Below are 24,233 nucleotides of genomic sequence, written 5' to 3'. Positions count from 1 at the left end.
TTGATTTTCCCCAAGTTAATCTATAATGTCCGTGTTCTCTCAACCAAAATTCCAAGACAATTTTTCGTGGACCCTGGTAAGCCGATTCACATGGAAGAGGAAACACGCCATGGCCAAGACAATTTGGAGAAAGAACAATGAGGGAGCCGGCCCCATCAGGATCTGCTACAAAGCTCTAGGAAATAATAGAGTGTGGGTTGGTGTCAAGAGAGAGGAATTGGACAACTGGCATTTTTTAGAGAGCCAGAAACAATTCTGTGGCTATGTGGGGATTAGCGTAGGATAAAGGAAACCCTTTAAATCAGCTGAGGAACGATGAGCCATGTAACAAATGGTGTTAGGATATATACTCGGGGAAAAAATGAATCTAGACCTCCCCTCCCTCACGCAATTCTCACACACGGTCACAGCAATAATTTCTACAGATACTAGAGAACTAAGCATATAAAAATGATCGAAGTATTAGATAAAATTTAACAATGTGTTTATAACTTTGAGTAAGCACAGCCATCTTTCAAAAACACAATAGGGACGCCTGGCTGACTCAGTCGGTCATGCGACTCTTCATCGCGGGGTCCTGAGTTCAAACCCCATGTTGGCGTAGAGCCTACTTAAAAAAAAAATTGACTCATAAAGCAAAACACAGTTCTAGGGTGTATACCAGAGACGCTACCAAAACACAGTGATTCAAAAGGTGAAGAATGAAGGGATGGACACGGATTTATGAGGCACCTGGAAACGAAAAGGCAGGGTCTGCAGCCCTGATACCAGAATTCAAGCAAAACAAAACATTTAATGAGAGAAAGACTTGTTAGAATGCTAATGCCACATTTCGCAATGCAGATGTAATAGCTAGGAAGGTCCACACACCAAACGACACATCAGTCCCCTCCCTGAAACAGACAATGGTGAGCGTTCACATGGACACAAATAGCTTCGTATTCTTCGCCCATTCGAGGAAGTCTATCCATATGCTCCTTCCCTAGACCTCCTTGTCACCAATTTCCAATCAGGTTCTTCTCAAGTCCTTTCCCATCCAGGTAACTGTCGGGCAGAGCCTATGAATCAGTACAGATCAGGCTTCTGTACAGTTTATCTTCCAGGCAAAACGAACAATCAGGTCACCCCTTCGCTTGACGTTCTGCCCCGTGGAAGGATCTCCCTTCACCTCTGCTCTTCGGGGATGTCCCAGAAAGGGGCTATTGTGCTGTACGTGACCACTTAGTGCAGAACCATCTGTAAATCAGGCCTAGGTTTTCTCTTCCTCTGTCAGCGTGGTGCAGAGATTACTCCAGAAGGCCACGAGCGTGGGCTTGGAGAGAGGAGGGAATGCAGTGAAGGAGGAGTCATGTACACTTGGGCCACTTCCTCATGCAATTACTTGCGTCTTCAGGGCTTCCTTAAGCCCAATCTCAAATATACCAGTCCCATTTTTAAAAAAAGCTTTTATTTATCTATTTATTTGAGAAAGAGAGAGGGATAAAGTGGGGGTCAGGGGAGGAGCAGAGGGAGAGGGACAAGCAGACTCTGTGCTGAGTGCAGAGCCCAATGAGAAGCCCAATCCCATGACCCTGAGATCATGACCCGAGCTGAAATCAAGAGTCGGATGCCCAACCAACTAAGCCGCCCAGGCGCGCCGCTACCAGTCCCATTTGATAATGAGTGTACTGCCCACTCTTGTGGCTTTGTGGCTCAGACAACACCCTATCCGTGACGGGCAGCTCAGATCGCCTGGTGACTTGGGGGCCCGTGGTGACATGCCCAACAGCAAGCCAAGAGTTGTCTCTCAAAAAAGGAGTAGCTACCCACCGAGGGTGGAAGGGTCTGACAAAGGCTCCATCTTTCTCTGCCAGTGACACTCGAGGAACCATGGGATCCACTGGACCACCTGATCCATACAGCAGAGCAGTGTGTTGGGCAGCCTAGACCTGTCGTAGAGCCTTCTCTTGTTCTGGGCCCCACTCAAGACTAACAGTTGATCAGGTCCCGTGGTAAATGGCCCTGAGTAGCATTCCTCAATGAGGGTTATATTGCTTCCAAAATCCAGAAAAGACCTGTTAGGTCTTATGCCTTTTTTGGGGGTTATAGGATGGGCCAGATGCAATAATTTGTCTTTTACTTTAGAAGGTTTATCTTGACAAGTCCACACTACTGGACCCCTGGGAATTTCACTGAAGCGAAAGACTGCTTTCTGTGGGATTTATCTCCCACCCTCTGATGCACAAATATCTTCTTTTTTCAAGATTTTATTTTTAACTTATCTCTACACGCAACGTGGGGCTTGAACTCATAACCTCGAGATCAACAGTTGCCTGCTCTACCGACTGAGCCGGCCACGTGTCCCTGATGCACAAATCACAGGTGTCTTAACCAATGTCTAGAGTCGCTGTGATGTCCTCTTCACTGGGCCAATCAGCCTAGTATCGATCATGGACCAGCGTGATGTCTTGAGGGAATAAAAGGCAATCAAGACCCCTGGGGACGAAATCATGACCTAGGCCTGGAGAGTTGCGAGGCACCTGAAGAGGGACGTTGGAGGTATATTGCTGGCCTTGACAACTGGAACAAAACTGCTTCCTGTGCTCTTTACTATCATGTGTTGAGAAAAAAGCATTTGCCAGGCCAATAGCTGCATACCAGATTCCAGGAAGCTATGGACTGAATGTCTAAATCCCCCCCCCCAAATTCACAGGTTGCCATCCTAAGCCCCACCATGATGGAATTAGGAGGTGGGGATTCTGCCTGCTGCTGAGTATATCTATTCCAGTTATGCATTCCAGAATGGGGAAAATAGCCCCAGGATGGATCCCAGTCAGACCTGAGCTAACAATCCACTGATCACCTGACCTCCGTGGTCCCTAGCCTGACTCATGAACCCTAGTGACATTTTGGATCAGTTCAGAGCCAGTGTCTGGAAATCTCTGGAAAGACTGATTATTTCCTTTCCCCGAGTACACAGTCACTCTGGCAAACATGCCTAGGTCCCTTGGGGGAAGGGTGGGAGAAAGATCACCAGTATAAATTTTTGGCAATCTAGCAGATCCTCCTTCAAGGGACACCATCCCCCCCTTTATTCAAGGGGTTCTGGGTCTGTGAACTGGTTCAAGACTGTGAATTGATCGAGAGGCCCTGACTCTCTGTTTTGGTGATTCAAGTCGATTTCTGTTTATTCAAGCTGGAAATCTGCTTGTACAGATCAAGGAAGGATTTAGTAGATGGCCTATCTTCTTCTCCTCTAGGGACCCTGCAATCAGCTAGCCAACGCAGATGTCTCTGTAAACTAGACTATTCGGATTGCTTCTCTGGCATTGCTGTCCATCCCAGTAACCATGGCGCACCTTGTGTTTGGTAAGTAAATACCAAGCCTTGATGCCTGCCACTCCAGCATCTCCTTATCCCCATGTATTTAGAGATCCAAGTTCAGTAGCAGAAATTCCCACTGCAATTTCTGACCCAAAGAGAAAAGACACCACAGCTGCTGGAGTTCCTCTCACAAATGTGTTTGCCACAATGGTGAAGGGGAGGTCCTCTGGACCCTCCCATGGTGGGTGAGTAGGCCTTCCTTGACAAATCCACCCCGATGGTCCAATCTCCCTAAGCCTCGGATATTTTGTTCTGCAGCGTATGAAGACAGGTCTGGCATTTGAACTTCATTTAATCTGTGACCACTTTGGGTCTGTTTCACTCAACCAACCAAACTGTTAGAGTCCTATTAAGTCCTTGTGCTAAAACACTAAATCCGGAATATGCGTTTCATGGATTCATACAGCAGAGATAGCCAGATAGTAAATACTTCCGGCTTTGCAGACCAATCTGTCTCTGCCAGTACTAGTCGATTCTCTTACTGGAGCACAAAAGCAGCCATAGACAATCTGTAAATGGGAGTATATCCCAATAACATTTTCTTTATGGACACTGTAATTTGAATTTCATATATTTTCATGTATCATGAAATATAACTCTTCTTTTGATTTTTCTCAGCCATGTAAAAAATGTAGACACATTCTAGTTTACCAGTTGTACAAAAACAGCAATGGGGCAGATTTGGTCCACAGGCATAGTTTACCAATCCTTGCCTTAGGGTTTACAATCGTATCTTCATTACTCTCAACCTGATTTCAAATAATATCACACTACTTCATATATAGTGAAAGAAACCTTACAACAGTATACTCACAATTCTTCCCCCCCACCCTTTTATGTATTATTGTCACACATTTTATTTTTCTATACACTATATAAACTTTTTAAAAAGTTTTATTTATTTAGCGGCACCTGGGTGACTCAGTTGGTTAAGCTTCCAACTCTTGATTTCTGCTCAGGTCATGATCTTAGGGTTGTCGGGCTCTGCGCTGAGCATGGGGCCTGCTTAAGATTCTCTCTCTCCCTCTCCCTCCATCCCTTGGTCCCTCCCCCCCCACCAAAAAAATTTCTTTTATTTAAGTAATCTCTACACCCAATGTGGGGCTCGAACTTGCAACCCCGAGACCAAGGGTTGCGTGCTCTTCTGACTGAGCCAGCCAAGCACCTCTGTTTTTCCATACACTATAAATCTCCACTGCACTGTTATTATTTTTGTTTTAGATAGTTAATTCCCTGTTAGGGTGACTAAAAATAATTTAAACATGTCTTTTATATTTCCTTTCATTTTAACCATTTCTGAAAATCAATATTCCCTTGCATAGCGCCAAGAACCTGTCTGGTATCATGTCCTTCCACTTGAAAAACTTCCTTTCAGATCTGGTGGTACAGCTCAGCTGGCAATGAATTTTCAGCTTTTGTTGATTTGAAAAAGTCTTTCATTTTTTAAAAAAATTTATATGCAGTAAAATTGAGTTTATTTGTATATAATTCTGAGTTTTGAGACCTGGATAGAATCATATAATCACCAGAGTCAGGATACAGAACAGTTGTGCTTTCATTTAAAAAGAAAAAAAAGCTTTTATTTTGAGAGAATTATAGACTCATATGAAGTTGCAAAAAATAGCATAGAGTTCTGTTTACTTTTCACCTAGATTTGCCCAATGGTTGCATCTTACATAACTATTGTACAAAATCAAAGCCTATTATTCTCAATCCAGCAACATTAGGGCAATATTATTAAGCAGACTTAGTCAGATCTTATTTAGATTTCACCAGTTTTTACATGCACTCGTGTGTGTGTGTAATGGTATGCAGTTTTATTCCATGTATGGATCCATGGTACCAGCACCTTCGTTTTTCTACAGTAAACTCTATGCCCAATGTGGGGCTCAAACTCCTGACCCTGAGATCAGGAGCTGCACATTCTGCTGACTAAGCCAGCCAAGCACCCCTGGCACCTTCATTTTTGAAAGATATTTTTATTGCATACAGAATTCTGGGTTGACAGTTTCTTCAGCACTTTCAGATGTCAATTCACGGAGTGACTGCCTGGCTCGGTCAGTAGAGCATGCGACTCTTGATCTTGGGGTCATGAGTTCAAGCACCATGTTGGGCCTAGAGCTTACTGAAAGAAACTGTAAACAAACAAACAAACAAACAAGCTGGTTCATTGCCTTCTGCTTACATAGTTTCTGATACGAGGTCTGCTGTCATTCTTACCTTTGTGCTTCTGTAAGTAGCAATGTCTTTTTTCCCCCCTCTGGCTCCTTCAGGATTTTCCCTGTAGTTTTCGGTAGTTTGACTATGATGTATTAGGTGGTCTTATTTTTGCTTTTTTGTTGCTGGAGGGTAATTTGTCCTACTTGGGTGTTCTCTGATTCTTAAAGACCTACAGTCGATGTCTTCCACCATTTTTGGAAAATTCTCAGCCATTATCTCTTCACATATTTCTTCCCACTCATGCTCTCTCTCTCTTTTCCTTCTGGGATTTCAATTACATGTGTATTAGATCATTTGATATTGCCAAATTGTGGCTCTTGGATGCTCTGTTCTGTTTTTTGGTTTTACACTTCTTTTTCTCTGTGTTTCAGTTTAGATAATTTCTGTTGACCCATCTTCAAGTTTACTGACTCTTTCCTTAGTTTTGTTGAGCCTACTGAGGAGCCCATAGAGGCATCCTTCATCTTGGCTACTAGGATTTTTTTTCTTTTTTAATTTCTAGAATTTCCATTTGACTCTTACACCTCCCATCTCTGCTGAAGTTCCCTATCTGTTTATGCACGTGATCCACCTTTCCTACTAGCACTTTTAACATATAAATCATGATTATATTTAAAAACCCTTATCGGGGGGCGCCAGGGTGGCACAGCGGTTAAGCGTCTGCCTTCGGCTCAGGGCGTGATCCCAGCGTTATGGGATCGAGCCCCACATCAGGCTCCTCTGCTATGAGCCTGCTTCTTCCTCTCCCACGCCCCCTGCTTGTGTTCCCTCTCTCGCTGGCTGTCTATCTCTGTCAAATAAATAAATAAAATATTTTAAAAAAAATAAAAATAAAAAAAAATAAAAACCCTTATCGGAGCACCTGGGCGGCTCAGTTGGTTAGGTGTCCGACTCTTGATCTCAGCTCAGGTCTTGATCTCGGGGCTGTGAGTTGAAGCCCTATGCTGGGCTCCACACTAAGCATGGAGCCTACTTAAAAAAATAAATGAAAAATAAATAAAAGCCCTTGTCTAGGGGCGCCTGGCTGGCTTAGTCAGTCAAGCATGCAACTCTTGATCTCTGGGTCATGAGTCTGAGCCCCATGTTGGGTGTAGAGTTTACTTTTAAAAAAAAAGCTGTTGTTTTTATTTTTAAGCCCTTGTCTAATCATTTCAACAACTGAATGATTTCTGAGTCTGGCTTGTTTGATTCCTTTGAACATAAGCAAGTGTAAGAAGGCCAGTGAGGCTGGAGATCAGGGAAAGAAAAACTGCAGAGAGAGAGAGACAGTGGCCATGGGGCAGTGTCCTTCCAGCCATTATGGGTATTGGGCTTTATTCTAAGAGCAATGGGAACTATTGGAGAGTATAAGCAGGGGAGTCATATGATCAATTTTGGGTTTTTAAAATGTCTTCTTGTGGTATACAGAGAATGGAATGTTTGAGGGCCAGAGCAGAAGCAGGGAGACCGATCAGGAAGCAGAGGAAGAAAGGGGAGTATGGCACATCCGGGGCAGCAGAGAGCCTGTACCTGGACCCTGTGTGCCATTTCCATGTCCTTCCAGCACCAGGAAGGAAAAAAAAACTGGTTCTAGAGAGGAAGTTTGAAAGGGAGTTCGAGGTTTCTTGCTAGTTTTAAAATATGACCACCAGAGGGCGCAAAATCCTAAAGAGACGCTTGAACTCGGACCTGGGTCCATCTCCCCCCCTCCCCCCGACCCCCCGCCCTGCATCCTGGGACTTGGGCAGCCAGTCGTGGACCCCTCTCCTTGTCCAGTCAGATGGCTGATTCTAGGGCTGACAGGAACCAGTCTTCAGTCCCAAGGGTGTTGTGTGAGAAAGCAGTGAGTAAACTGAAGGAATCCTGGAGTGGGAGCCTCAACATGAGTTCTAGCCCCTTCCCCACAGCTCCCTGACTTAGGCAAGTTACATCACCTCCCCGAGCCCGGTATCTGCAAAAATGGAGATAATTTTTGCCACTATTTCCCCTTTTACTTCCCAGTCTGGCCCAGGCTCTCATCAGAGAGAGGCTGTGTAATGTAGGGACTCAGAACGTGGTGTCTGAGGCTCCCGGGATTATTTCCCATTCCAACCACAAACTAGCCAAACTACCTTGGTCAAGTGACTTTACCTCCTGAGAGCCCCAGTTTCCGGCTTTGTTAAGAGGGAACCCTAACACATCCCTTGCACAGTTGCAAACTGTGAGATAATTTCCCTAGGTACTTAGCAGAGTTGCTGGCTCGTAATAATTGTTCCAAGTATGTTCATTATCCCGCTAGAAACTGGACTCATTCATTTCGGGCTTACTTGAGTCTCCAAGGACTGGGACTCTGCTGGTAATTCCTTTAGTGGCTTTTAGCAAGATTCCTTCCCTTTTCTGAGCCTCAGTTTGTCCAACAGAAAAAAAAAAGGGAGGTGGGATTCGAACGAATACTCAGCAGAAACCCTTTTAGCCCTGACATTCCAGGCTGCTTCGATCTCCCTCCCTCCCTCCTACCTCCCCTCCCTTCCTGTCTTTCTTCCATTTAACCATCACGTATTCATTCACTCAGCAATTACATATTTATTGGGTAACTACTATATTCCAGGTGCAGGACATAAAACAGACCCACATCAAAACAGGTGTCATCCACGGAGAGCCAGCCCGTGGGAAGCATGTTTGTTCGAAAAGCCTCTTTGCTTTCTCTTCCAGCAATCAACCGTTGCAGGTTATTTCATGTTTGGAACAGGAAAGAATTGTGCCAAGAGTTTATTTCTGTGCATTTCCGTGTGGCTGTATACACACACACATTTATATATAACGTTTGCTGCAGCGTTGTCATGGGAACCGGGTTTTGGTCTCCGGGCCTGAGGGATGCCTGTGCGTGGAGGAGCTTTTATGGAACACCCCCTGCATGCACTTTTGTGTGACGCTCGATCCTGCTGGGAGAGTTGCCCCAAGAGCCTTTGTCGGCCCTTTTGATCATCGCTGCCTATTTTTCTCATTGATCTTGTCGGATGTGAGCGAATTGGACTGAGGGAACTGAATGTCAAGCTCGGTGATTGGCAGGGCAAGATCCTCTGGGACATTTGCCAACTAGCAGCGTGGATAGGTCAGCTCGGGCTTTTTTGTCTTCTTCGACCCTTGATGTGGGAATGTTTAAGGCTTTGGGGAAGACTTGGATGAGAAGACAAAAGCAGCCAGGGAATGTGTTTTCAGGACGACAGCTGCAGCAGCCACTTTGGGACTTGGCAGGCGGTGCCAGAGTGGGGAGGGGCCGAGTGCCAGCTGGAGGGAGGGAAGGGACTCACCATTCGCCAGCAGCTTCTCGGGTCTGGCCCCATCCTGGGTGCTTTGCGGATGTTACGTCCTGGGATCCTGGGATCCACCCTGTAGGATAGACATCGTGCTTCCTAGCAGGAGACTGGCACGGGAGGCAGAGGAAAAGTGGCCTGGCTAGGGAGTGGCAAAGCTGAGATTCAAACTCAGATTGGGCCTGACCCCACAGCTGGGCTTTACCCACTCCGTTGTGCCACTGGATGACCTTCCACCGCCAGGTTCTCCTCGAATCTGGGCGGGGAATGGCAGTCCAGAGAACGGAGTCCTCGCAAACCCCAGGTATGAGGAAGAGCTGAAGGGAAGAGGACCCCATTTACTGATGACCTGTGTTCAGTACTGGGCTCAGTCTTTCCACCTCACAGCTCAGCTGGAACATTGAAACTCCTCTAATCCCTGTGCTGATGAGAGAAATCGAGGCCCAGAAGGGTGAAGTGACTTAACTCAGGCTCAGAACTGGGTTTTGAGCCAAGGCAATTGTTTTCCCAAATGAAAGCAGAGAAGGCCACTCCAGAAAACCTGATATGGTGGAGGACTCCAACCTGCCCAGATAGTGCTCCCCCAAATCTACCAGAGTAGGGTGACACTCAGGAACTCAGTCAACACCCATCCCTCCATTTATGGAGCTCCTCGTCCGTGCCAGGCTCAGTCTGGGTACGGGGCACCCAGCAATGAATGTGAAAGTCACAGTCACTGCTATTGGGAGCTTACTGTCTAGCACAGGGACCGCCATGAGACAAGTAAGTTTAAGTGTAAGAAGGTCAATGACACTACAGGTGCGAATAGCAGGGACTGTTGGCCTGGGTGGAGGGGGGTGTTTGCATTTACTTACAGGAACCTTCCTGACACCTTGGCTCAAGAAGACTGAGAATATAACCAAGTGCTAAAAGTCGGCCATGCTATGGCATGAAATGAAAGAAGTTTCTATTTTCCTGATGTTCAGATGTGATACAAGCCATTTACAGCTTCATTGACAAGATAAAGAGGTTAAGGGTTATTGACTACTTACTACAGCCAGGTACGAGGCTACAGAAGCCCCCTCTGAAGACAGTGTGATGGAAGCATAGGAAAATAATGCCCCAACACAAAAGTAACAGAAGACAGGAGCATCTGGGTGGCTCAGGCAGTTGAGAGTCTGACTCTTGATTTCGGCTCAGGTCGTGCTCTCAGGGTTGCGGGATCCAACCCCATTTCAGGCTCCATGCTCAGTGCAGAGTCTGCTGGAGATTCTCTCTCCCTCTCTCTCTGCCCCTCCCCATGCTTGCTAAGTAAATAAATAAATAACATCTTTTTAAAAAATAGTAGCAGAAGGTAGGAGCAATTAAATCTGTCTGGGGGAGCAGGAAGAGAATGGAGGAAAGTTTGTCCCATAGATGATGCTCGAGCTGGGTTTTGAAGGATGAATAGGAGCTTGCTAGGCAGTCCAGGAGCCGGAGACAGTCCAAGTGGTGGGAATGATGTATGGAAAGACTTGGCAACAGGAAAGTGCATGGCTGTTCGGGGTACATGTCCGTGGGGAAGGGGCAGGAACTGAGGGCGCAGAGATTGGTAGGAGCCAGATGTAGTCAGGCACGTACCCTGGTCAGGAACCTGGGCTCTATCCAGTCCTCGCTTAGCCTGCATAAGGGGGAGAACCATGCATCTTTTTCAACTTCGCCACTACAGTGGAAGAAAAGGCGTGTAATGAGGGTAGGGGAAAAAAGCATGATTGCCAAATTTGGGAAACTGAAAAATGTCCATCTGCAGAATTAATTCTAAATCGCTGCTATTTTCATTCTCACGCCAGCGGGAAAGGCAGAGCCTAGCAACGCGCCCCAGCCACTTTCCAGGTGTCTGGAGTGCCAGCAGGCCAGGCCAGGCTAGCAGGCTGGCTCCCGTGGAGATCATCAGAGCCAGTTCGGAGCTTGGTGCCAGCTGTGGGCATCTGGAAATCCAGCTTCCTCTTCCAGTCATTGGATAGGGGGAAAAGAGAGTCCAGGATTTTCCCAAGGCAGCAAACTTGGCAGGATGATTAAATAGCATCCGGCTTGACAAGAGCCAGGGGAAGGCTGGGCCACCCAGGGTAAGGGATATGGTTTCCAGACTCAAGATGGGATATGTGGGTGATTGTGTGAAGTCCCTTGCTTTAGAGAGGGTTGGAATACTGTGAGGCGGGTATTAAAGACCTCTCAGGGGGCCAGGCCCAGTGGCGGTGCAGGTTGATCTCAGTAGATTTGGTGTAGGGGGTTCTGGTAAGGCCTGGCATCAGCAAGGTGAAAGGCTGCCTTGCCCCCAGACCCAGCAGCCGCCTCCTGAACATGCTGGGTGGTTAGCCAGACAAGAAAGGAAGCAACCCCTGTTATGGTTCAGGTCCCAGGTGCGGGCAGTATTAGTACTCAGAGCTCTATCAGAGTGTTATGGGGATTAAATGAGTTGATACATATAAAGAGTTTTGCTCAATGCCTGGCTCATAGTGAATGCTCAGTGACAGCGGTTGTTTCTATCAGCCAGCCAGGCTGATGGTTGGTTTCTGCTTGCTAGCTTACTTAATACTCATGACAGCTCTCGGAAGTAGGAATTAATAGGTGAAAAAAATTATTGTTATAGTTGGGGAAACTGTGGCATCGTGGGTTTCTGGAACTTGCTCAAACACGCAGAGTTAAAAATGGAAGAGAGGAAAGAACTCGTATGCCTCAACACCAATAAAAAGACAAACAGGGAGGGGCGCCTGGGCGGCTCAGTCCATTAAGCATCTGACTCTTGATCTCAGGGTCATGATTTCAACCCCTGCATTGGGCTCCACAGTGGGTGTGGACCTACTTAAAAACAAAAAGCACAAACAGGGAAACGCCTGGCTGGCTCAGCAGGTGGAGTGCCAGACCCTTGATCTTAGGGTTGTGAGTTCACGTCCCACATTAGGTGTCGAACCCACTTGAAAAAAAACTCAAATAAAATTTTTTAAAAATTCAAAAATGGGCAAAGCACTTGAATAGACATTTCTATAAAGAAGCCCACCTGGGTGGCTCTGTTGGTTAAGTGTCTGCCTTCAGCGCAGGTCATGATCTCAGGGGCCTGGGATCGAGCCCCACGCTGGGCTCCCTGCTCAGTGGGGAGTCTGCTTCTCCCCCCCCACTCATGCTCTCTCTGTCTCTCTCTCAAAAGATAAATAAAATCTTTAAAAATTAAACAGAATTACCATATAATCCAGCAATTCCACTTCCGGGTTTATACCCCAAAGAATGGAAAGCAGTAACTGGAATGGGTACTTGCATACCCATTCTGAAAGGTCCATTGATCTCTGTATGGACGAACAAAATGTGGTATATCTATGTAATGGGATATTATTCGGCCTTAAGGAGGAATTATGTGCTGATACATGCTGCAGTATGGATGAACCTTAGAAACATACTAAGTGAAATGTGCCAGATACAAAAGGACAAGTATTGTGTGATTCCACTTACGCAAGGTACCTAGAGTAGTCAGATTCATAGAGACAGGAAGTAGGATGTGGTTGCCAGGGAGGAAGAGAACAGGGAGTTACTGTTTAACGAGTACAGGAGTTTTGGTTTGGGATGTGGCAGAAGTTCTGAAGATGAACAGTGGAGATGGGCAGTGGTGGTGATTGTACAACAGTGTGAATACCACTTTAAGGCCACTTCATTGTACACTTAAAAATGGTTAAAGCGGGGGCACCTAGGGGGCTCAGTTGGTTAAGCACCTGACTCTGGGTTTCAGCTCAGGTTGTGATCTCAGGGTTGTGGGATTGAGCCCTATATTGGGCTCCCACTGAGTGCAAAGTCTGCTTGAGTTTCTCTCTCCCTCTGCCCCTCCCCGCCGTGCTCATGCTCTCTCTAAAATCAATCTTTAAAAAAATGGTTAAAGTGATGAATGTTATGTTGTGTATATCTAACCAAAAGTTTTAAAAAGTTGCAAGAAGGAGGAGGAAAGAAAAAGTAGCAGAGTTGTAATTAGGACCGGGCTCTATCTGTCTCCAGGGACCCCTGGGATGGTTCCCTGGATTTGCTTTCCCCTTTCTAGGAAAATGCTCCCAATTTTTTTTTTTTTTCAAAACTTACCAGCAAAGGGACGCCTGGCTGACTCGGTTGGTGGAGCACGGGACCTTTGAGCTCAGGCTTGTGGGTATAGAGATTGATCTCAGCCCCATGTTGGGTGTAAAGATTACTTTAAAAAAAATCTGAGGGCCACCTGGGTGGCTCAGTTGGTCAAGCGTCTGACTTTGGCACAGGTCATGATCTTAGGGTCTTGGGGTCGAGGCCTGCTTTGGGCTCTACCCTCAGAGGAAATGTCTGCTTGTCCCTCTGCGCACCCAACCCCTCCCCCCATGTGCGCACATGCTGTCTCTCTTTCTCAAATAAAAAAATAAATAAAATCTCTAAAAAAGTCATAAAAAACAACAACAGGTGACCAGCAAAGCGAAAAGAGGTATCTTGGTGATGACGGACACACTCAGATGTAACAAATTCTTTTTAATTCAAAGCATTTGCCAGTGGCGTCCAGCTTGAAGGACAGGCCTAATTTTGCTCAAGTTAGGTCGGAGGATGGAAGTGCGGAGGAGTCAGAACGGGGTAACTGCGCTCTGTCCTCTCCACTCCGCACCTGGTCCCACAACCTGTATTCCCACAGCATTTGTCATTTTGTGTCCAGGCGACAAACATTTATGGGATACTCCGATTTGTGTTTTCTCAACACCAGTGCTCAGACACCCGCTCGGGGTCCTCCAACTTAACTCAGTTTTGATACCATCTACCTGGAGATGGCATCAGATCCCACAGGTTGAGGGTTCGGTCCTATGGGACCGCCCACCCCCCTCATCTCAAAGACTGGCTGCAAGGCCAGCTTATCCCCCGTGCTTCTGACCTACCCGCTAGAGATCAGAGGTTCCCATGATCCCTTCCTTGGGTTTGATTAATTTGCTGGAGCGGCTTACAGAATTCAGAGAAACGTCTTACTCACTAGACGAACAGTTTATTATGAAAGGATGTAACTTGGGAACAGCCAGCTGGAAGAGAAGCACAGGGTGAGGTGTGGGGCAGGGTCTGATCAGCCATCCCTCTCCAGGGGCGCCACTCTCCCTGACTCTCCGCATGCTCACCAGTCCAGAAGCTCTGTGGACCCCATCCTTTGGCGTTCTTAACAGAGGCTTCATTACCCAGGCATGACTAAATAAATCATTGGAACTCTATCTCCAGCTCTCCTCCCCTTCTCAGAGGTCCTGGGGTGGGGCTGAAAGTTCCAACTCTCTAATCGCAGGGTTGGTTCCCCTGACAACCAGCCCCCACCCCCCATCCTTAGGTGACCTAGGGGCTTTCCAGAAGTCACATCGTTAACATAACAAAAGACACCTTTATCATTCTAATCGCTTAGGAAATTCCAAGAGTTTTAGAGCTCTCTGCCAGGAACAGAAGGCCAAATATAAATTTCTTATTACAAATCACAATATCACGAGCGCAGAATACGTGTCAGGCTCTATTCTATAACCTAGAGATACACCAGTGAGCAAAACAAAGTCCCTCCTCTTCTAGGGCTAACATTCTGGGGGGAGGGGAGAGGTAGACCCTGAACTCATCAATATGGAAATGTCGCATGTCAGATGGTGACAGGTGTCACGAAGGAAATTCAAGCAGGCCAGGGTGTGCTGGGGATGGGGGTGGGTTGCTAATTTATATGGGATGCCTGGGAAGCCTTCTCTGATAAGGTGGCATTTGAGCAGAAACATTAAGGAAGTGAGGGAATGTGCAGGGCAGCGATCCCAAGGACAGGCAACAGGAAATGCAGAGGCCCCGAAGTGGGAGTGCGCTCCGGATAAAGGAACATCACGAAGGCCCGTGCACGAAACAGGAGGAAGAGTAGGATAGAAGCTCAAAGAGGTCAAGGTGAGGATGGGAGGCAGAACTCCTGTAGGGCATTGTAGGCCATTGAATAGATTTTTGCTTTTACTCCAGATAAGAAGAGAAGACAGTAAAGGGCTCTGAGCAGAGAGCTGACATGATCTTCACTTTTTAATGTAAAAAAATTATGGGGATTACTTAAATTGTAGGTCCAGTTAGCCCTCTCTCCTCCCCATTAGCTCTGGCCTCCTATTCCTCTTAGGGGCCCAGCATGGGGCCTGGCACGTAGTGGTCACTCAGTAAATGCCAGTTACATGAATCCTGAAGATCCCTTGCTCCAGAGGTATGCAAGGCCAAGACTGGCCAATGCTGGAAGTAGGAAAAGGCCAGGGGGCTGCAGCAGACTTCTTAATGGGAGGATGGTATCCGTGGCAAAGGCCTTGGTCTAGCAGTGAAGAGAGGCTGGAGTTTCAGTTCTCTGCTCTGCTGCTCCTTTGCTGTGTGACCTTGAAAAAAATCCTTCCTCTCTCTGGGCTCTATTCCTAAAACCAGAACACTGGGTAATATTATCTTTAAGGTATTTTCAGTCCTGACGAGACTCTATGATAATACTTAAAAAAAATAATCGTGGTAAAGTACAAATAACATAAAGCTTACCATTTTTTTTTTTTAAAGATTTTATTTATTTATTCGACAGAGACAGAGACAGAGACAGCCAGCGAGAGAGGGAACACAAGCAGGGGGAGTGGGAGAGGAAGAAGCAGGCTCATAGCGGAGGAGCCTGATGTGGGGCTCGATCCCATAACACCGGGATCACGCCCTGAGCCGAAGGCAGACGCTTAACCGCTGTGCCACCCAGGCGCCCCTAAAGCTTACCATCTTAATGAACCATTCTGTGAGAACAGTTTTTGCCCCTTCTTGTATCCTGGTGAAGCTGCCCTATCTGCGGCCGCAAGTGGCTGGTGCGAGCTGTGATCGCTTCCAAGAGGAGTGGCTGAGTGATGGAGAGCCATCCCCCACACCGCGGGCAAAGGGGCAGGACAACTTGGTTCCAGGACCAGTGAGAACCGCAGCAAAGTAGAGAAGCTGCCCCCTTCCTGCCCTGGAGGGAAACGGACGGGAATTAAACTTTGTCAAGGTGCTTCTTAGGCCCCAGGCCCTGGTGATGTTCTATGGCTGGGCTTTAAGTCTTGCTTTAATCCGTGAGAGGCAGACCTCCTGGGTCATTTTGCAAATGGCCCAGAGAAGTTAGAAAACTTGCTTAAGGTAGTACAGCTGGTCTGTAAGGTTAGAATCCAGATCTGGGTTGAAGTTTAAAACCTTTGCAAGGAATCACCACTCTCACGTGGCACCCTACCCCTGGGCCCTGTGATGTCTGGAAAGGCCAGCTTGGCACAGCTCTTCACTGAAGAGCCTTCATGGCTGATTACGAACATGCTTACTGTGGGCAAACAATTTCTTTACTTTGCCCACTGGGGCTTCTCTCCTTCCACCCCTGTCCGCTTTAGATGGATGCCCTGAAGTGTCTCCTTCCTCAGTGTTCAATCCTCTTTTTTCATGTTTTTAAACCTTCTTGACCTACCATCGCTAGGTCTTAACTGACGAGGGTCTAGGTCTCGGGTCACAAAGGTTCATGCCCAGCTCTACCCTTGGTGGATATTCGCATGACGCTGAGTGGAACAGCAAATAATATACAAACCCCTCTGTGTCTACTGAAGATGACTTCTGTTGGCATATCATGGCTTGTCTTTATGCTAAAAGGCCAGTCCCCTCCAGGAGGAAAAATGAAGGGGAGACAGAACTCCAGCTTGCAACAATATTTTCAAGTTGTCAAATAAGAAATGAAGGGATCCTCCTGAGCCCAATCTCCAGTTCACTCAGAGAAACAGAGCACTGACTCCATATGATAACAAATAAGCAAAACTCTATCACCCAGCCATGAGATGGATAAACCAAGTCTTAGTTGTCTGCTGGCTCTTTGGACGAGATGGAGAGATATATTCATTCTGGGGAGGGGGGTGTAGGTCTGTGTTGGAGGCAGCGTGGTGGGCTCTGGGAATAGCAGAGGTCAAAGGCACAACACTCCCCTTGTGAGCTATTGGTGCCTGCCCTGGGATAGTCTGGTCCTTCCCTTTCTCTGTACAGTGAGGCCCAGCCTGGGCTCTGGGGTACCCAGGACTATAGGGTAACATGAAATCCTCTAACAATTCACAACTATCCTGCCCTTCAGCAAGTTTTACGTCCTATTTATTGAGTGCTAGAAATTCGGGATATTTTAAATGCCTAAGTAATATACACGACAACTATTATGAGCCAGGGACTGCGCTAAGTGCTTTGCATTCGCTGTCTTTTTTTTTTTTTCTAACTTTTTTCCCCCTTAGAGAGAGAGTGTACAAGCAGAGGGAGAGGCAGGCAGAAGGAGAAGCAGGCTCCCAGCTGAGCAAGGAGCCCAATGCGGGACTCAATCTCAGGACCCTGGGATCATGATCTGAGCCGAAGGGAGACACTTAACTGACTGAACCACCCAGGCTTCCCTTGTTTTCTTTCTAAAATTATTTATTATTTAAAAAATTTTTAAAGGATTTTATTTATTTATTTGTGAAAGCGCACGCGTGCTCCAGTGGCGGGGGGTGGCTGGGCAGAAGGAGAGGGACAAGCAGACTTCCTGCTGAGCGTGGAGCTGATGTGGGTCTTGAGGAAGGATTTCATCCCAGGACCCTGAGATCATGACCTGAGCTGAAATCAAGAGTCAGACACTTAACCAACTGAGCCACCTAGGCGCCCTTGTATTTGTTGTCTTATTCTCATGATAGGAGGTAGAATCTATTTTACAGATGAGAAAACTGAGGCTCAGAGAGGTTAAGTGATGTCTTCAAGGTCATCTAGCTAATAAAAGGCAGGGCTGAGAATCAGACTCAGGTAATGTGATTCCAATGGCTGTACTTAGTTGCTCAAGAAGTGTCCTGAGAGCTAAGCATCCGCTCCCTTGGGAGCCTGGAGGCAGGGTGCCTCACACAGCCTGGGCAGTGAGAAAAAGATGCCTGGAAGAGGTGAGGCCTGAGCTAACTCTTGAAGTAGGAGCAGGAATGAGCCCATGGACTGCAGGCGGGCGAGGATGGTTTGGAGTTACTGGTCATAGGAGCAGTCTGTGGACGAGCCCCTGGGGGAGAAGGAAAATGGCTTTGTTTGTGGCAGACTAAGCTGGCTGCTGCTCTACCCATGAGTGGCGGTCTGGAAGCAGAGCCCAGGTCCGGAGGGACCTTCAGCTTGGACTGGGTCCTGAAGACAGTGCGGGAACCTTGGAGGGCTCTCAGCAGATAAGTTCACAGAACCAGCTTTGCTTTTTGAAGGTGCCTCTGGCCACACCTGGGGAGGTTGCTATGTTGAGGGAAACGCGGCATATCAGACTCGAGTCAGATGCCTCGGGTTGTACACCAGCCTTTCCACTTAAGAGTTACACAGGTTGAGGGGCAGGTGGGTGGCTCAGTCGGTTAAGCGTCTGACTCTACATCTCAGCTCAGGTCTTGATCTCAGGGTCGTGAGTTCAAGTCCTGTGTTAGGGCACGGAGCTCACTAAAAATCTTTTTGTATGGATTGCTTCCTTACATCTTTGAGCCTCAGTTTCTTCATTTGTCAACAGGATAAAATAACACCTTGTATAGTTGTTGAGGGAGTAAGAGTTAATCTAAGCAAAATGTTTAGCAGAGTTGTATCCTGGCACATTATACATGTTTAATAAATGCTAGCTGCTCTGTGAGAGGGGTGTTGAGCAGGGCCATGCTTTTGGATGAAAGAACAGTCTACCCTTTTGACTGCTCTCAGTAAGCCTCCCCTCATTGATTGCCTGGGGGCAGAATCTTATCAGGGACTTTTACATTATTTTGCCCAAGGTCTTTCCGTTTTAAGAGAGATAATACTCACAAAGTGCTTAGCAAAGATCAGGCCCACAGTAATCACCTGATGCTTGTAGCTATTATTAAGTTAGAAAATGAAACTGGCTTAGAAAAGAATAGCAATTAAGCAATTATCAGTCTGTTATCACTCTAGTGTAAATGAGAAGCCAGATTCTTTCCTGGGAACAGGTTTTGACTGGGATAAGGAAGTCTGAGATCTCAGAACACCAGGAAGGAGAATCTGGGGGAACTGAACCCCTTGGGAATTTTTCCTGGAGCCAGTCATGCCGGAGAAGAGCAGAAGATCCAATCCTAAATCATCAGGTATAATAAACCCAAATGGTTTGGGACTCCAAAGAGTATGAAGTAACTCCTGTCTTCTAGTCTGGAGATGGGGGATGAGGCATATGGAGCTCTCAGGGACTGTCAAGAATTAAACACCCACTATATGTAGAGCTTTATGTGAATTAAAAAAAAAAAGCGATATGAAGCAGTATAGCAGGAGTCCTAACCAAATTCAAGTTTCGACTCTGTCAACTATACTCTCTATGTGACTTGGGGAAAGTCTCTTGCCTGCTTTGAGCCTCAATTTTCTCAGCGCTTCCGTTGTGTGATGGTATTGCACCTTCCCGAGCCTCAGTTTCTTCATTTGTAAAATGGGTACTACATCTTTCACAGGACTGTATGAGATCATGCGTATTAAGTGCTCTGTGCCTGGTAACCAGTCTTACTGGGATCGCTCCGTAGATCCCTGCGATTCCTTTCCACTCAATCACCTGTGCCAAGCGCAAGGCCCCTGCTCGGGGTAGGGTGTGCGGGGAAGGGCTGGGTGGTCTCAGTCAGCCCAGTGGGGAGCAAAGGACAAATGTTACCCCGGCATAGGACACTGGGGAGCTGCTGGTCAAGGGGCGCTCCGGTCACGGGGCAGGCCTTGGACAAATCCGTCCACAGAACCCTCAGTCTAGGCTGCTAATTAGATGAGGGTCGCATCAGGTCCCAAGGCAACTTGGAAAATCGGCCAGGTTCCTCCAGAGGAAGGTGGAATTCGGCTCCAGGCTTGGCTCTGCCCCTTCCCGGCCGGGTGACCTTGGGCCAGTCACTTTTCCTCTCCGGGCTTCAGGGTGCTCTGGAAGTGAGGCTCCTCGTTCTAGTCACCTCTCGGAGTGTAGGAGGGTGAAGTGTCGACACAACGGACGAGAACTGCCTTAGGGGCCGGCGAGTGCTATTTATTATGCTAATAAATGCACGCAGCGGGCTCCTTTCCAGCGGTTTCACTCTGGTTAAGCGGTTCCTTCCACTGTAACCGAGGTTTCTCGCCTCACCGCCTCCCGCCCTGCGGGCAGGGCTCTGCGAACCGCAGGCTCCAGGGCCGTTGCCATTGTTCTTGCAGGCTGGGCGGCAGGGGAGGGCTCTGGCGGACCAGACCTCGCCTTTGGTCTCTGCCTCCACCCCACACCCCCGCGGCAGCGAGCCTGGGAAGCCCCCCTCGCCGATCATTCCCGAGGAGGCGAGTCAGCCCCAGAGATCGCCCGAACGGCGGCCGAAGACGCCCCCGAGCGTCTCCGAAGAATCCCGACCGCTCGCAGTCTCCGGAAAGAGCCGAAGGCGCTTCCCACTCTCGTTCTCCCGAGCCGCTCCGAAAAGGCCCGAAGTTTTCCGAGCGGCCGTCCGGCCGGACTGCTGGAGGCGGCCGCAGCGCCATGTTGGATGCTCTGCTCGTTGAGTGAAGAAAATCCGCCGGCATCGCCTGAGCCCCGCTACCGAGAAGGGCGCCGCTTCCCCCGGGGAGGGGGATAAAGACCCCCGCCGCCGGCCCATGAGGATATTGCCGTGAAAGGTCCGGTCTCTCCGCCTCCTGCCCCCGCCGGGTCCGGCCCCCCCCCTGGGGTCGCGTTGTCACGGAGACCGGCAGCCGGTGGTGCTGGCCCGCGGGGCGGCTGCTGCTGCCGGCGGCGGCGGCGGCGGCGGCGGCGGGCGTGTGTGACCGGCCCCGGCCCCCTCCTCCTCCTCCTCCTCCCAGCCTCCCCCCAGCCCCCCGCTCCCGCCGCCTCCCTGGGTCTGCCCCCATCCCGCCCCCCCGCTGCCCCCGGCCCCTGCACCCCGGCGCGCCCGGTCCCGCTCTGGGGGGGTTGGTGGCTTCGCTTTGCCATGAGTTTACCGCAGAAACCGGCTCTGAAATCAGGCTCAGCGGCTGCAGCAGGAACCGGACCCGGCACCGGAGCGGCGGCGGCGGCGGCAGCAGCGGTACCGCCTCCTCACCCGGCGGCAGCAGCAGCGGCGGCGGCAGCGGCGGCGGCGGCGGCGGCGGCAGCGGCCCCTCCTCACCCGAACATCAGGGCCCTCCAGACCCAGGCGCCCCAACAGTATCCTTTTCACCTTCCTGCCGGCCCTTCGGCACCTCGCCGCAACCCGGGGGGCCGTGGCTCCCCGGGGACCCTCCTGCCGGCCACCGCAGCCCAGCCGGGGAAGGGGCTGCTGCTCGAGCCCCCGCGGCCGGCTCGGCCGGGGCTTTCGGGGTGCTCCGGCGGCACCAGGCCTGCGGGGAACCCTGGGACCCTCTGCAGTACTGTGAAAACTAGCTCCGCTCGGCCTGGCCTCTGCAACCCTTCCCTTTTAGAGCTGGGGGACCCTTCCCCCCTTCTCGCTTCCCCCCCCCCCCGCCTCCCCCCGCCCCCCTTTATTAGGCCGAATTTGCTGGTGCCTGGGACCAGCCCTGCAGGGAAGGCTTTTCTCTTGATTGTTGTGAGGACTACACCCTCCTCCTCCTCCTCCTCTCCCTTCTCCCCCTGCAGCGGGGCCTGGTGGGCTTCCCTAATTGTTATTATCAGTACATAATAAACTTTATTGGTAAATTTCCTGTTTCAAACTAAGCTCAGTTCGTTTCTGAGGTAAGTCGGATTTTAAACCTACGGTGAAAATGTACAGAAAGCACCCCCTCTGGCTAATGTTTAGCGATGGGGGGAGTTGTGATGTGGTTTGTGGTGGAACGCGATCTGAGGAGGAAATGTTACACCGGACGCTTCCCTGTCTTTGACCTTTTTAAAGGAAGAGGAAGTTAACTGACATTACCCATCACCCCCAAAAGTCTCACTTCTTGGAAGGCTTGTGTTATGATGGATATTTTTAAAGGCTTTAATTTCCTCTTCTTAGGCCTGATGTCTAGAGGGGATCAGGGCTTCTGGAGGAGAGTTCTAGTATTGAATGAATCTAATTTCGTGTTATTTGCTCGATTGTAGAATTTTTGGACAGCTTTGATTGAAAAGACTTGATGACCAGGTATTTTAGTCAGGAACTAGCCGGTGAAGGTAAAACGTTGAGTTCATGAATTCCACGGAGATTTAGAAAGGTATTACCTACCTGAGAATAACATTTCATCATGCACCTTTCCCTTCCCCCCGCTGTTGTATTTGTGTAAATCAATAAATAACCATTGGATGTTAGATGTGTTGTGTTTTTGTATTTGTGTCATTTTGTGTTTGACTTCCAGACAGAGTAGGGTGTTTGAGCAGATAACTACCATGAAGTCCACGGATGATTTCACAGTCTGTAGTTTGATTCTTGTCTGTATCGATTACTTTGAGAAGGGAAAGGTATCTCCCTTCTAGAGTCATTTCAGGTCATCCTTTCGGTTTCTGTCAAGTGTCATTTTCTCTGTTCTTTAAATACTGTTATTCAATCCAGGCGGTGTGGCGCAGAGTAAAGATAAATTCCATTCCAGTGTGATGTGTGTACTGATTTCATAATGTTTTTATCCTGCATGATTCTGTTCAATTAAGAATTTTTCACGGATGAGAATGCTAGTGATACCTTAGTGTTGCTCATGGAAAATCTGGTTCCTTTTGAGAAGTATCCCTAGTCGCTTTACTTTGGGGGAAAAAGGGTTGGCTGATTTGCCTACTTCAAGGTCTCGGAGTTCATTGCTGGATCTCTTAAACATATCTTCACTTAATGCTTTGTGAGTTTGAATTCCTTTCTAATTTCAGTCTTTTTTTTTTTTTTTTTTTTTTTGGTTTTGATTGCCCATACTTGGTTAGGGCTATAAGTTTATGTACTGTGTCACGAAGTAAATTCTTCATTACCTGTATTTTGGAGCTATTTTGGCAAGTAAGCATTGAAAGGAAGCCCATAGTGTGTGTTCTTGATGTACAAGGTGATAAGTGAGGACCAGTGCTTTGGTGAATTTGTTGGCTTTATTTGGACATAAAGAGCTGTGACTTAAGTGTTTCAAGTGTGCTTTTTCTCAATGCATTTCACAAAGGAAGGACTTATAAAAGCTCTGAGTTGGTTGCAACACAGAAGTAGTTACTAGTACTGCAACAGTTGTTAAAGGGCATAAATTTATTGTGTAATTTCCATTGGAGATGATTCTTACACTTATTTGTAATAATATGGGTAGTTGGTTTTTATATGGCTTTAAGTTTTTACTTTGTCTCATGTTATAGAAGAAATTAAAATTCTTGATGTATTTCACAATTCTATTATCTTACTGCTTTACTCACTGAAAGGTTTCAACTAGTAAAATCTAAAAGTTTGTATAGTAAATGAGGTATAGGATCATTAGAACATACCGATGATGAAGCATTATCGGTGGTAATGGGGAATTGGTTAAAATGGATTGAAACAGAGCAATTCTGCTTTTCTATTCTGAGGAGGTGTGGGAATTTGCATTTGTTTGATGAAAGTGGTCATCATGTGGTAAGTTGATACACACGAAGCTTTGAGACTGGAGTGCAAAGCTGGAGTTGCTTTTTCTATGGCTTGGTTAAATCTCCAGTTTTTCAAAATATATTGGTACAGTTGTGTTTGAATTAATAAATTCATATAGTATTTTAAATTTATAAAAATACTGAAAGGAGATTCACCTGACCGTGTCCTTCATTTGTACTTAGTGTTCAAGTGACAAATCAGAAATGAAGGGGAATGTTGGCAGTAATGAATTGAAATATAAACTAGAACCTGCCTCTAGGCATCATTATTGCATGGCAGGCCCATAAAGCCATTTTAGGCAGAAGCCTTTGACTGCAAAGAGGCAGGGAATGAGGCCTGGCAAGGAATGGGACATGATGGAGGGTGGCAGGGATGGTGAGGGATGAAAGAGGATAAACTCTGCTGTGAAAAGTGCTACTGGTGAGGGAGGAATATGCTTAGAATTTTTATAACATAATCCAATATGAATAGTTTATGAAATTGGCACTTCAAGGTACTTGCCTTGAGATATGCTCTCCCCAGCTTCCCAGTGTGAACTTCTCAGAAGCTCTGTTGAGCATCTTAAAAGTGATTCTTAACCTTTTCTGGGTAACAAACAACTTTGACATTTTGATGAAAGCTTATAGACCCTCTCCACAGAAAACTGTTGCTTACATTTTCAGGGAGTTCTTAGGCTTCCATTAAAAGCCTAGCCCTTTGGATGGAAATTGCTTACCTTTCAGATAATTAAAGATAAATGAGTTTGAATTTGTTCAAAATAGTTCTGACTTAGAACAATTTTGCAGTCTGTTATGAATACACAGTGTTCTATTTATATGGAAAGACTTCAGGGTGTAATTTCTCTCAGAGCTGCTGACACTTCTGGGGAGTCTAGTTACTGTTTTGGGGCAGCCAGTTTGGTTAAGAAAATCAGGGCAGTGGGTTCTTT

General features: G+C 47.6%; 2 protein-coding genes across 25 annotated transcripts in view; both read left to right on the top strand.

Moving 5' to 3' along the window:
• The window catches only part of ECE1 (endothelin converting enzyme 1), a 123,046-nt gene extending 116,621 nt beyond the window's left edge, over positions 1 to 6,425 (top strand). For both annotated transcript variants that reach the window (XM_048221821.2, XM_044390582.3), the window contains exon 19: positions 3,240 to 6,425. In XM_048221821.2, the coding sequence (XP_048077778.1) occupies positions 3,240 to 3,284 (45 nt within the window). In that variant the 3' untranslated portion in view covers positions 3,285 to 6,425. The remainder of the gene's footprint in view (positions 1 to 3,239) is intronic.
• A 13,701-nt stretch (positions 6,426 to 20,126) lies between these two features.
• The window catches only part of EIF4G3 (eukaryotic translation initiation factor 4 gamma 3), a 333,841-nt gene continuing 329,734 nt past the window's right edge, over positions 20,127 to 24,233 (top strand). For 12 of the 23 annotated variants that reach the window (XM_048221843.2, XM_044390440.3, XM_048221836.2 and 9 more), the window contains exons 1-2: positions 20,239 to 20,435; positions 20,781 to 20,961. The gene's annotated coding sequence lies outside the window, so the exon portion shown is untranslated. Of the gene's footprint in view, positions 20,436 to 20,780; positions 20,962 to 24,233 lie in introns of all 23 variants that reach the window. The other 11 variants (XM_048221839.2, XM_048221826.2, XM_048221842.2 and 8 more) reach the window with 5 other exon arrangements.

Source organism: Ursus arctos, unplaced genomic scaffold (genome assembly GCF_023065955.2).
Source record: "Ursus arctos isolate Adak ecotype North America unplaced genomic scaffold, UrsArc2.0 scaffold_32, whole genome shotgun sequence".
Taxonomy (NCBI): domain Eukaryota; kingdom Metazoa; phylum Chordata; class Mammalia; order Carnivora; family Ursidae; genus Ursus; species Ursus arctos.
The sequence above is the reverse complement of the archived record's forward strand: the minus strand, read 5'-3'. Positions and strand labels throughout refer to the sequence as shown.